The 14,739-nt window shown below is 36.5% G+C and overlaps 1 protein-coding gene across 1 annotated transcript in view; it reads right to left on the bottom strand.

The window, feature by feature from the left end:
• The window catches only part of DMD (dystrophin), a 1,845,074-nt gene extending 1,830,579 nt beyond the window's left edge, over positions 1-14,495 (bottom strand). Inside the window, exon 1 of the mRNA XM_081807964.1 lies at positions 14,232-14,495. Coding sequence (XP_081664090.1) covers positions 14,232-14,262 — 31 coding nt within the window. The 5' untranslated portion in view covers positions 14,263-14,495. The remainder of the gene's footprint in view (positions 1-14,231) is intronic.
• Positions 14,496-14,739: the final 244 nt, after the last annotated feature.

Raw genomic sequence — 14,739 nt, 5'->3', positions numbered from 1 at the left:
GTCATTGTGGCCAGACCTCAGGGTGGAAAATGAGCTCAGGAAGGCAGCTATCTGAAACTGAATCCTCCCTGGAATGGACATTCCGTTCTAAGTCCTCTTCAGGGAAACTCCAACAATAGCTCAAGCAGAAGCAAACAGTTGTCTTCCAGGTAGTCCACGCCAACCGTGCACTTTCTTAGCAATCTGTCCTCAGACACCCAGCCAGAGACTTAAAACTCTTGCACCCACATCAAAGAACAGCAGACCCAGCATGCACATACTGCATGAACAGAAGCGATCCACCTAATTTCTACCCTCCCTGAATCTCTCTCACTTGGTAGTAATTCGACAACTCCAAAGAGATCTCAGCTTTGTAGTCCCTCAAAGGAATCCCCACAAGTCAGGCTTCTTTTTTAACTGAGTTCATTTCAAGATGAATTAAAAAAATGGGAAAACAAATTTCAGAGATAAGCCAGAAATACCACTGATTACAGGAATGATCTCAATTAAGCAACAGACATTTCAGTCTGAGGTTTATAACTTTTACAATTCATTGAGCCCTTAGAAAAAAAATAATGTACTAAGAATTATTCTACTCTGTTTTATTAGTTATCGTGTGTGTGTGTGTGTGTGTGTCTGAATATAAAAATACACACCAGGATTCACTGTTACACATGAACCATTTTTAGCCTGGACACCTGAGTTCCAAAAACATAATGATTTCATGACTAAAGAACAGACGATTGCTGCAGTATTTAATCATTCCTATATGTGCCTACAAACAATCAGGTACAAGTAACCCATAGATAACAGGCACAAACCCTCCTCTCAAGGAGCAAGGGAATGAGTCAGAAGCAACCTGACATTGACATCAGAGGATATAATTACTTGAGCAGAATTATCTACAGTGTGTCTTCTTTAAGAACACAGAACAGAGATGCCTATCCTGCCCTAGGGTAGTCAGGAATGCTTTTTAATGATGTTCTATAAACAAACACCAAAATAATGAACAGAAATTGTTAGAAGAAGATAGGGTGATAGTGGTTTTTGTAAGAACATTCCAGGAAGTGGGAAGCAAGTCATAGGTATGCAATTACATGATTTATTTGTGGAGCCACAATTTTTTTTTTATGACTAGAGAGAAGTGCACATGGAAGAGAATAGCAGATAAAAAGGTGAGAGACGTACTGTAAAGGGTCCCATGTGCTGGGGCCTTGGATTTTACCCTGTAGCTAGAGGATTCTCTATAGGATGCTAAGCTACAGGCACAAGATCTGATTTGTGTTTTAGAAACATGACTGGGGTAACAATGAGAAGGACGGATCTGTTTAAGACCAGATTAAAGCAAGGAGATCTCAGACACACACACACAAACACACATGCGCAAACACACACCATCAGAGATCATCTCTTGATCTGTGCATCTGTTTATACAATTTGTTATCTCTTTGGAAGTTGAATGTAAATTAGCTATTCATTAATATTAAAAGTTAAAATAATACAAAATACAAAAACTGTCCACTTTGTGAACACTTTGCCAATGACCAAGAAACGCCCCTTCCTAATGCCTACAATAAGTAACGCTGTGAAGCAACATTATTATTCCTAATTTTTTCCTGAAGACAATCAATATTAAATACACTTAGCTCAGTACCAGGAACTCAATAAATAAAGAGTTAAATACTGACTTGTCCACGATTAATTAACTTGATAGGTAAGTCAGGTTGAAAACTCAAGTAGTCTCTGGACTTGTCTAGTTACCATGCCTGTGGACCAGCATAATCTCTAAAATGCCAGACCTTCTCATACAGGCTTTTTGGTCATAAACAACCTGAAGCACAATATCTCACAAGGTAGGACATTTAGAACAAGGCTTAAATCACTATGACATTTTGTTCAATAAGTGATGCATGTTCCTCTATAATAGAAATGGATTGCATTCTAGTGGGTTAGCATTAAACCATCCTTTGTCTGTACCCTAAGTGGTGGATTTATTAATTTACAAGACTTATCTGTTGATTAGGTCTGGTGATGACACAATGGCCTTCAGGACACTGAGGGCTTGTTAAAGGTTTAATGCTGTATTTAAAAAAAAATATTTTGCAGTAAGCATGGAGTCACAGGAAGCTGCAAAGAAATATGCAGGGATGTCCTGTGCAACCTTCACTCTACCTCCTACAATGTTGACACCGTGGATAACTATAGTACAATGTCATAGTTGGGAAATTACCCATATAATCTACAGAGCTTCTTCAAATTTTTACCAGTTATACATGAACTCACTTGTGTCCTTCTCTCGGTATTTGCGTGTATGTGTGTTTGTGTGTGTAGTTATGTGCATTGTTATCAAGTATATCTTGTACAACAAATGCCACCATCAAGACACAGAATAGGTCCATCAGCAGACGCTCTCTTCTGGCACCCCTACATCGAACACCCCCCATTCTTAACCTGTGGCAACCAATAATCTGTTCTTAGTCTTCATAATTTTGTTATTTCAATAATGCTATCTAAAAGGAATAACACAGTATGTAACCTTGGAGGTTTTTTTTTTTTTTCCCAAGCATGGTGCCCTTGAGATCCATGAGAGTTGTTGTATGATCAATAGGTCATTTCTTCGTATGGCTGAGTAGTATTTCATGATATCGATGCATCATTTGTTCTACATCCACCCATTTGCGGATATGAGAGTTGTGTCCAATTTCTGACTACTACAAAGAATGCTGGTGTGAACATTCATGTACAGGTTTTGTTGTGAACATCAGTTTTCTTTTTCTGGGATAAATGCCCAAGAGTAGAATTGCTGGGTGATACAGTGATTACATGTTTAGTTTTAGAAGCCAAGCTGTTTTCCTAGAATGGCTGTACCATTTTATATTCCCACCAGCATTGTTGGAGAGACCCAGTTTCTCTGCATCCTTGTCGGCTTTAGTGTTGTCCCTTTTTTCCCAACTATTCTTGATAAAAATTGTATAAAGTGCCTAACATTATGGTTTGATATACATAGTGAAGTGATAACTACAGTCAACCTAATTAACATACCATCTCACATAGTTATCTTTTTGTGATGAGAGCACCTGAAATCTATTCTCATAGCAAATTGCCAGTATTCGATACAGTATTATTAACAATAGCCACCACGCTGTACATCAGATCTCTATACTTATTCATCTTATATAACTGCAACTTTGTACCCTTTGACCAACATTCCCCATTGTTTCCATCTCTCCAGCCCTGGTAGCCACCCTTTTACTCTCTGATTCTATGCATTCGACTTTTTGAGATTCCACATATAAGTGAGATCATGCAGGGTTTTTTTTTTTTCTTTCTGTGTTTGGCTGACAGTTGTAGTCTCTTCCTTACAAAATGGGAAAGGTGTTATTAACAATATATTTTTATAGACAATATATTTCTATTTTTCATTGCCAAATTCTTTTGCCCTTCCTCAGAGAAATTATTTAAACGTGCTTTGAGTCCTCTCACCCTTCTATACTCTAGGATAAATTACTTAATGGTCAGTGTCACTTTTTCTCTAATACTTTTTCTTCAAAGATTTTATTTATTTACCTGAGAGAGAGAGAGAGAGAGAGCACAAGCAGGGGGAGAGAGAGAGGGAGAAGCAGGCTCCCCGCTGAGTAGGGAGCCTGATGCAGGGCTTGGGGGCTTGATCCCAGGACCCTGAGATCATGACCTGAGCCGAAGGCAGATGCTTAACCTACTGAGCCACCCAGGTGCCCCTCCCTAATACATCTTAAAATGAAATCACTACTTCTTCTTCACACCCAAATACATACTGCAAGCTCTTCTAGGTTATAAAGAAAATGGATCTCTTCTTCAAGAGAGAAATTGGTGAAGATAAGAAAAAAGAGTAAATGAGTGATTTTTACAGGATACCCACAGAAAGCAAGTTGAAAAAGGGAGGGAAGGCACCAACTGTAAGAAAGAGAAAAAAAGGAATAGACTAGTGTGGAATCGAGGAAGAATATTGTAGATGTGAAGGAAGCAGTTAACACTGAGAAGTGCCATTGGGAATTACCAAGATAGATGCAGGAAAGAAAAAATATCTGGGTTGAAAATAGCAAAACAAAATAAAACCAAGAACCAAAAGACTACAGTAAAATGGAGTATGGGTAATCAGAGAAGAAAATAAAACCCAGTGACCAAAAAAAGCAAACCTTCATTATTTATTTATATATATTAAGCTTCAACCAGAACTAAATTCTTTTGTTGTCCTATAAAATGCAATCAAATTATTATTATTATAACATTTTCTTATATGTAAATGGCTGTAATTACAGCATGCAACAAAATATTACACACATTAAAAAATACTTATGTGCCTGGTTCTGGAAAACCAGTGGTGAGCAAAAGCAATTGAGATCTTTGCATTCATGGAACTTACCATGTAATCTGAGTGATAAGCATTGGTTAGTAACACACACACACACACACATACATGTCTGTCATCCATATATATATATATATGAAATCAAGACAGTGCTATGTGTTATGGTAGGATATTATATGATAGGGGCATCTTATCTACTCAAGGGAATTCTGACATCTTCCCATAGGGAGTGGCTTATAAGTGGGAAGGGGTGTTAGCTAGGTCAAAGTAAAGGGTGAGGAAGGTTCTGGACAAAGAGCAAAACGTGCAAAAGCCCTACGGTGGGAAGAAGTGAGGCCTATTCAAGGACAAGAACCCCAGAAAAGTGGTAAGGCAGGGGCAGCATTACAGGAGATGTGACAGGAGAGGAACACAGTGTCTAGATCTTGTTCTGTTTTGTTTTGCTTTCCTAGCAATGAGCAGAAGCTACTGAAGTGACCGAATGTGCACTGATATTGTCAAGCTTAGATGACTGGATGAGTTTTAGAGAATAGATTAGAAGGAATGGGGAAGAGGCAATGCAAAACACCAGAATGGCTACCGAGGCTATATTCCTAGGGAGACAAAGCTACTTGAGCTAGGCTGATGGTAGAGGAGATGAAAAGAAGTGGGTCAAAAGATACTAGGGAGATAAAACCCAAGTAATTAGTGGTTTAGACACAAGTGGTTTAGAGATAAGCATTTCAAGGATGTAATAGGTTTCAAGAGCTTGTGAAACTGGAATGGTAGCGTCATTCACTGATAAAGGGAACAATGAGAAAAGATCAGGTTTCATGGACAGACGAAAAGTTTTGTTCAGGGCACTTAGAGTAGAGGTGACTTTGTCACATACAAATGGAGATGCCAACCAGGCAGTTGAAATTGCAGTTCTGGAATTTACTAGAGAAATCTGAGTTGGAGGTATAATTTGGTTAGTTATTTCCACATGTGTGTTAATAAGTCATGGGCATGGGTGCAATGACCAAGGAAGGGATTACAGAGAGAGAAGACACTCATGCTGGGAATGAGCCCTGAGGAATCCTAATATTTAAAGGTTGAGTAGAGAGAATTAGCCTGTAAAGTAGACCGAACAGAAATACCCAAAGAAATGGGAACAAAACCAGGAGAGTGCAACGCACAGAGTTCAAGAACACACAACAGTTTTAAAAATGGAGAAAATGGTCAATGTTGGCATTGCTAAGAGTTCAAGAAAGTAGATGGAAATTTTCTCAATTGGTTTTAGTGACATGACATTCTTTCCTTCATGTGAACTATGTCGAGCGAAGTTTGAATTAAGAAAAAGAACAAAATCATAAAACTTTAAGGAAAAATACCAGTCTAGTCCAACTGATGGATATAAAGTATAGAAAAGTAATATTTTTGTTTTTTTGTATTTATCATATTTTGATAGTATGATAGTCTCACTTATCCCATTTTCTTAAGAAAATTACCAAAAAAATCCAACAATAGTTACCTCTAATGTTTAATATTAAAATTAAATGACTGATAGCTCCTTGAGGAATAAATAAAATATTAAACCACACTGTTTCTTATACTTGGGAGGTGACATTGGGATATAATATTTTTTTTTCTTTTCCGAACTATGTTGTAGTGTTTGTGTTTTCTGAATGGAAGCATTATTTTCAGGTTTAATAGTATTTATTGGTTTTATAAATACTTGTCAAGCCAAACATTTTGTATGCAAACCATTTAATTTCTAGACTTTGTGTGTATGTGTGTGTGTGAAAGAAAGAGAGAGAGAAATCTATTCATACTAGTGATACTTAATAGTGCTATGCACATACAAGGTACTGTCAGTAACTATTCCTGTAGGATAGATTAATGTCTCATTAATCCTTGCCTATGCATCACAACCCCTTCTACTCATTCTCTAATTCACATCTCCATATGCCCAGACTCTAAGGCCTATTTATAGAGGTAGATTCTTTGATGAAGTCCTCCATAATCACATCAGCCATAAGTAGTTATTTCTGGCTGATTTTACCATGCTCTGTAACTCTCTTGACATATTATAGTTGTATTTATATGCATGTGTGTGTGAGTGTGTGTGTGTGTGCGTGCACATACAGAGTTATAATCTCAAAGAAGTCAGAGAGAACATAGCAGGTGTTTGCTAATGTTTGGCTACAAGCAAGTAAAAACCTAATAGTAAAAAAGTTGCTCAATACCATATTAATATTCCATCTAGTCTTACTTCCCCCAAAGCTAACTGATAAGTACATTACACTCATCCATGACTAAATTTCAATTACTCAAGTGCCTTCTATCGCTTCAGTACAATTCTGGTTTTATTTAAACTGAACTGTCAATGTTTTCTAAGTATTTTTACCATTTTTCCAGATTCAAGAATAATCAATTTTACTAATGGTTCTCAAGAAATTTTAGACATTTCTCCAATAAGCATCTATATTAACTAAAATAGCATTAAATAAAGTGCAAACTTACCTTGTCATATCTATGCAATTCTGTATTCTCTAAAGGATGATTTTTCATATTGCTTAACAACTCTGACTGAGCAATTGAAATTCAGACTATGATAAATGTTTTACACTGAAGTCTCATTTCATTATACAGCAGTCAGTTGAAATGGGGTTTCCGAAGAAGGTATTTTTAGGAAGTGCAGAGTACAGGAAAAAGCTGAATACATTACACAATTTAAATATTTATTGAAGCTTTTCTACTGAGGCAACATTTTGGTGATATCTCACAGAAATAGCAATACGGGAAAGGAAATTAGGGGTAAATAGATGGCAGAGACTGTGGAAACCAAGACACCTGGTGTTGCAAGTGCGATCCTCACTCATAAGGTCATTAAATGGGAGATTGGAAGAAACTCCTCTTTACTGAAATATTACTTTCCTTAGGATTTTATCATTCTACCTAGATGCTTCTACAATTTCTTGGCATGCTCTTGTCTTCCATATGGAATTCCTGACCCCCTTTTGACACTCCACGATCTTTCTAGTTGGTCTCATCCAAAGTCGAGACCCTAAAAGGCTGTCCATTGATTTTACTATAAAGAAAAAATCATCCCCATGGCCTCTGAGGCTCTGAGTGACTGGACCCCAGCTCTCACCATTTTAGCAGCACACCAGTCCCAAACTTTTCCTGACTTACTATACTCAAGGAAAATTCACCTTCTTTTAGTTCTTTCTTCATACCAAGTTCTATCTTCACATATGTTGGTTCCTCTGAATGTAAACATTTTTCCTCTCTCTTTTTCCCTTTGACCACTATTCCCCAATCCCATTCTTCTTTGTGTTGCTTTGAATGTAATTTTCCTGGGGATCTCTCCCCAATTTCTAATACTAGTCTAGGTCTCACTCTTATACATTCTTATAACAATGTGTGTTTTATTCTCCGGCCCTTATCTCAAATGCAATTTAAATTCTAACATAATCCTTAATTCTAATCTCAGTGAGTTCACTTGTTTAGAACATTATCTCCAGAGACTAGTACGGTACCTGACATGAAGGATAATATATTATCTGCATGAATGAATAACAAACTGTTCTTTCTTTAAACAATGATCACCCAAACCCAATACAATACAAACTTTACAGAGTCACTTCTTTTGATACTTTTAGTTCTGGATTTCTTTTGAGAGCAACTCTGTTTCCAGAAATTTAAAGTAAAACACTGCAAAATCCACAGGCTTGAGCGAACTGAACTCCGTGATAATACTTGGTGCTCTCTGACATAGCCCATTAGAGATGGGGTGTGTAGACCTAATCCAAAGGAATCCTCTAGATCTTCAGCAGCTGTTCACATGGCTCCTGACCTGCCCTTCAGGCTCTACTAAATCAGGATTCCCCAGCTGTCTGAGCTTCCAGTAAGCTCTTTTAGTTAACCAGCTACAAGTCAACATTGCTTCTATCTAGTTGCACTCTGTAGAGTGAGATTTTCCCTTTTCCTTCCAAGTTATTTCCCAATATACGGGAGCCATTGGGATTCACAGATAATTTTATCGGTTCCTCAGCCATTTTGATAACATTATTTCTAATCCTGCCCTCCTTGAGCATCAATAGAAAAAGGAATTACTCAACCTGCCTTTGGTGAAATATGTGGGCAGTTCTGATTCTGTGATTTTTCTCTTTCGCATTTCTTTAGTTTGACCTCACACGGTTTCCAAGGCTAAAAATCTGTACTCCTAACAGTGTGCTGACTCCCATGCCCTTTAACTCAGCACTTAGCTCAGGCTAAGGTAGTACCGCAGCTGTAATCTGATAAAGGAGCAGACAAGTTGTGTGCAAATACAGATGGGTGCCAAGAATGAGCAAAACGCCACTGATGTTTATGCCCTTTTATAGTCCTGATTCAATGACAGTCTTAGCCAGAAACAGAGCGGGAGGGGGGACAGCAATTTAAAACAAAACAAAGCAAAAATCAAGGAGAGGGTGAAAACACTGAAAGGGCAACTCCTTTATTTGCCCGTAATTGGACATAAGATGAGACTACTATAATGCTAATTGTGCTCAATTAATACTGGTCTTTCTAAAACATCAATTGTTTCATAGTGGTAGAGATAAAGTACATTTAAAAGTTGGAAGTAAACTGGCCAAATACTACACACTATCTTGGCATATGTAAATTCCTTCCTTGTTGCAATGCCTGTGAATGGGTTGAATATTTATTAAATACAAGCTAAAAGCATGACAATTCAAACATCTATTTTTTTCAAACATCTATTTTCCTCAAGCTTCTTTAAAATCATGTTAACCCTGTTCAAAACCCATTTAAATGTCAACATTCTCACTTTATTACATGGATAAGCACTGGCTTTCATGATGCACTTTAATACTCCTCCTATTCATTCCAACAACCAAATTATATACGAAGATAAATAAATTAATAAACTAAAAGAAGTAAAAATAGAAGCAAAGCTCCTCCCCAGATCCTGGTACTTGAACAGTAACGTAAGACTGAATCTTTTTAACCAGCCTTCGATATACTTCAGATGTCAAACATCAATTTTCCAACATCTTTTCCTTAAAATTATATGGAATTATATTATTTTCTGAAAATTATATGGAATCGAAATATTGTATTAAGAGTTCTGGAAGAGCCATTTACGAACAACAAGAACAACAGCAGCATCAACGATTTACCAGCAAAGAAATGACAGTTCCATTCCAGTTAAAGGATAATTGTCAATTCGCCCCCACCTTCCATTACTGAAGAATGGCACGCATAATGACAAAGCCAAAGTGAGGCACTGAGGCAGAAGGCAAAAGATAATAAAGGAGACAGGGAAGAAATTGATTTCCAAACTCAATCCAGGCTGCTAGGAACACTTTTTTCTCAGGGCTTAATATCATCACATATACTATGCAAAATCCCTCTGGGGACAGTAAGACCCTGAGAACATTGCCCTGTGGGTTCTTTCACCTATTAAAATTCCCAGGTGTTTTGAATACATGCTATCAGAATAACATCAGATGGAGCAAAGAGTTGAATAGACATTGTTTTTTAAAATGGCCGCCTCAGTGGAAGGCTTGAGCTGTGCCAGGGGGAGTATTGCCTTTTGGTTTTGTTATTGGGCATGTGGTAGAGGTTGTGCAGTCTTCAGGTTAGGACTCTTTTAAGCACGAGCAAGCAGGACCATTTTCCTCTCTTCATTCTCATTATGCCTGCTGCCTGTAAGAACTGTGGCCGAGAAAGTTAAGATACCCGTGAACACCAGAGCCAAGGTTTTTGCGCTTCCCCCTTCCCCCCGCCTCGTCTGCCCCATATTCAGGGCAGTCATCTTGAATGGAGAAAGAGAAAGACCATGTTGTCCCTGAGAGTTACTGTTTCTGGATCCCTGGAGGAGACCTCTGGTTTAAAAAAAGGTACATGCAAAATTATATTATGCTGTAAGATATGGGAAAAATAAGCTTTTTACACTATAGATTTCAGGAAAAAAGTCAACTAAATCATGTTTGTTGTTACTCCTCAAATGATAGTTTGCATATGAGCGATTCACAAAGAGCCGGGTCACTGTCCCCTTCAAGACAGGATATGAGAATCTCTAAAAGACACGTTCACTTTTAATATTAACTAGAGGGAGCTTGAAATTTTACAAAGATGAAGATTTGAAGAAAAATTCCACACGTGACATCCATAGACAAACCCTCTCCAAAGTGGCAAAATAATAAACTACCCAACACTGCCAACTGAACTTTCGTATCTGTATGTAAATTAAACTTCCAAAATCCAAATCCGTGTTCTATTACTCTGTCAATATTGTAGAGGGTGAAACCCCAAAAAGTTTAACTAACAGATGTTTTTAAATGAGGAGAAAGGTGAAAACTGCAAGATGTTTGCTTGTTTGTGTTCTGAAGCTCAGTCTGCTGCATGGAGCATACTCCCCAAAGAGAAACATTTCCATGCAATTCTGTTATGGAACTTGGTTGCATTTAATAAAAAAAAAAAAAAAAAAAAAAGTCTCTTCATTTCCCATACTGCAGCCCATAACCCTCCCAGGAAAATGTTCCAATATGAGCCAAGTGCCTTGATAACAGAACACAAATCTCCTAGGATGATAGCAGGACTTTGTGAGAAAGAAAACCACTGCCTCCTTCTGAATCCAATCAAAATCTGAATGTGCTATATAAAAATAAACCAAGGTCATCATTATTCTTCTCATTGTGATTTGGCTTGCCTTCAAATTACATACCCTGTATATCTGAAATAGCTGCACCGCCTCCATTAACTGAGTTTGACATCATTTTAATCAATGTATCTTTTCAGAATGAAAGGCAGAAATGTCAAATTCCTACCATTACACATTCTTTTAACTGTAATCTGCATTAAATAAAAGCCTGTCTTTGAGAAATAACATATGCTTAAAGAAATATAACTAGCATCAATTTCATCTTAAAATGTAACTGGGTAAATATTCAACAACACATCCCTTCATATGGAGGTGATTTCCCATGAAATCACTTTTAAAGTTGAGGACTTTTAAAGTTTAAGCCTTGAGGGCGGTCACTTACACTGGTTCCTCCTAAGGCCCTACCTCATTGTAGGTTCATGATTTTGTATTATTTTTCTTAAAAGACTCCCCTCCCTCAAATTGTATAATCCCAGGCCCCGTAAAACCTTGGTCTGCTCCTTCCTTCATGGTTTGTTATGTTTCGTTGGACAGAGGACATACATTAGTCTTATTTGTCAATTTCTTTAAAAATGATGTATGTCTAAAATAGAAAATCAAAGACATGAACAGAAAATTATCTTCAAAGAAAGCTTAATTTCCAGTGAACTGTCAACGGCTCTGTGATTTAAGTGTGTCTTCATGCATTTATATAATCAGATACACTCACATCAAAATACCATGTTTCCTGTATCTGCAGTGGAAGAAAGAATAGTTTAATAAAACATATGATAAATCATTTTTAATAAGCTAGGGGAATATTACAGTAGAAGGTGGAAGGGGAAGGAAAGTTTGGGAAATCACTTTGCTTTTTTCTTGTGATAAAGCCATGATGAAAGATAATAAAACAAAATTTTTAAAAACCCTGACTTTTCTAAGACAACAAAGATTTAAATCTCTTTTATTAAACCACACAAGTGGTTAAGAATTTGACAATTTGTTTCTCATATAACAAATGACTTGGACTACAAGGATTTCAAATGAATACTTCAGAACCAAAGAGGAAGCTGTATTAATATCTCTGTCCAAATTATGAATTTATATCTCAGTACTCTCTAGCTGGAGTAGTGTCAACTGACACATTTTTTTCCCCTTAAATAACATAAATTTGCACAAAACACTTGGTAATCTTTAAGTTTACAGTAACTACTACGTGACATTCTCTACTGCATTTTCCATAATGTTATGCCGCATAAGAGATAGAGAAAATTTCTTATTCAATTAAAAAATATATTATCCACTTAGATCAGCAATCTCTTTTTCAGAGTTAAGATGCCCTTAGAAGACTCTGTAAATGAAATCATTCTAAATGGTGATTTTATTAGAACTCAAGATAATTTCTATCATTTAAAAAATTCCAATGAAATGTATATTTGCGATAAATTATTTGAGTGACTCTTTGCAATGCAATATTTGAGCAATTCTAAAAGTAAACAATCTTTATGTTAATACAGGGATCTTCTGGCAACTACTTTCATAAAAACCACCCACGTGTACTCTTTTACGTTTTTTCAAACTAAGGCAATTCAAAAAAAAAAAAAAAAAAAACACCTCATTCCAATGTCAATACATTCAAACAGAAGTATGTCAGCTGGTAAAAGTTAATGTAGAATATAACCGTGTGAATATCTTCATATTCTTTTAACGAACCCACTGTCATGCAGCTTAAAGTTTCACCTGATAGCTTTAAAATGTGCTTTAATAAAGTCCTACAGAGCTTGTCCCAAAAAGGTTAGCTTTCTTTAAATTCTAATGAAGAATTTGAAGTTATTTGAATATCTATGACAAAGCGGAGAGTAGGTTTGCCTTGCTTCATTCTTTGTTATTTTTTGAATTGCATCTTTGCTATTTTTTCTACATCACTCTCTACACTGGTTTCTGGTGTGAATTTTGTAGGTATAACAACGGATCAATCAATATGCGTACATTGCGAAGAATATACGCCGTTGTATTTTTGTAACATTAGTAAATGGGATGGTTTTTCAACCAGAAAGTAATTCTGGTGCTCACCTAATAAATTTGTAAAATAAGGAAATTTCATTAAACATGTTTTACTATAAACTCTGGTAGCATCTAATGTGAATCAGTAAGTGCACAATGTTCTTTTTTTTTTTTTTTTTGGCACAGAGGCCAGAGTTGTGTTGTGACCTTTTTACCAGAAATTTTGAAGAATTACTTATTTGGAAAGACTTACTTTCTTCACTGTTAATTATAGGCATCACCATCGTATCTGTTTCAGAATGGCTATAATCCACCAGTCAAAGGCAGGGGGTGAGGGAGACAAGGTAATCGCCTCTGTCCATCTCTTTGGGACACACTGTACTCTTCATATATTATTTTTATACATTATTTTTACTACTGTGCCAGAGTCAATTTCTCAATTTTTCATTAGTCATCATGACTTTCTTAAAATAAACAAAATAGATGCACTTTATATAAAAGCCAAATAAAAAAGCTTTACTGAAAACCTAGGTCATACTAGACATGAAACAACACGGTGAGCTTACTGTGAAATGATCAGAAGTCCCTCTTGCTTTTATGTTGTGTTCTCAACAAAAGTGTCTGGTCATTTGCCAGCAAAGATCATATCATTATTTGAAGGAATTTTCATGATATGCTACAGAAAAGAACACTCAAAATACTAAATATAATATGAGATAAGGATTTTTAAATTAAATATTTATCATACTTTCCTCCGCCTCCATTTATCCATCACAATTTGTTCTGTTTTTTAATTTTTTCCCCCCAAGATGTGCCAGATAGAATTTTTCTAACCTTGGGGTCTCCACACATCATTCCACTACCACAATTAGTTCATTGAGAATATATAGCAGATCACTGCCCCACATGCAACCATTACTGAAGAGAGGATCAAATAATCAAGATAATAACTCAGATACACGAACGACTTCAGAGCAATTAAAATAGTTTGTTACAAATACTTCAGGCCAGTCATGCATATTCTATTACTTTAGTGGTTTCTTAAAAAAGAAAGATCTTGATTATATTTGTAAAGAAAAAACTTTAAACTCTACTTCATTTCTACTGAAAAGTTTTCCCAATGAGAAACATGTACACCTGCACATATATGTGTACAGGAAATTTAAGATAACATTTATTCTTATTCACAAACTACTATAATAATTTAAAATCAATCTGCCTAATCAGTGAGCTCGCCACAAACTAAAACTTAAGCCACGGTAAAAATATTCTTAGTGACTTTGTACTTACAACAGTCCTCTACTTCTTCCCACCAAAGCATTTGGGGAAAAAAAAAAAAGTATATATCAAGGCAGCAGGAAAAGTCTTGGTAAATTTTCTCCCAACTTTAGTGCTCCAATAGGTTTAGGAATGATGAGAAATCAACCAACTTCAGCCTTTTAAAAAAGAACACTTCAGTTTTTCCTATTCGTTTTTCTCTGAAGTTAATTGCCTCCAAGATCTGAGTCCTGTAAGGGGAAAGTGAGTGATCCCAACACTGAGTGAGTCAACATAGTAAATGATGCCAGGATTCTGTAGAGGCCCCTGGATATTTCAAATTCCAGGACCTGCGCAGAAGCAAGTGACCCGCCTTTTCTCTCAAGTTGGTTTCCCATAATAGGACTGCCCATGGCCACTACATATAAGGTTGTTCTTCCAGCATGGCAAGCCCTGTGAAGTCAAATAATGTTCAACTGTGTTCTGATTAATGTCCAAACCAGAATAGCACAGTGGACATAATACTTGCTCTCACAGGCTT

Source organism: Leptonychotes weddellii, chromosome X (assembly GCF_054177405.1).
Source record: "Leptonychotes weddellii isolate Sample4059 chromosome X, ASM5417740v2, whole genome shotgun sequence".
Lineage (NCBI taxonomy): Eukaryota > Metazoa > Chordata > Mammalia > Carnivora > Phocidae > Leptonychotes > Leptonychotes weddellii.
Note: the sequence above shows the minus strand (reverse complement) of the source record. Positions and strands in the feature narration are given on the sequence as shown.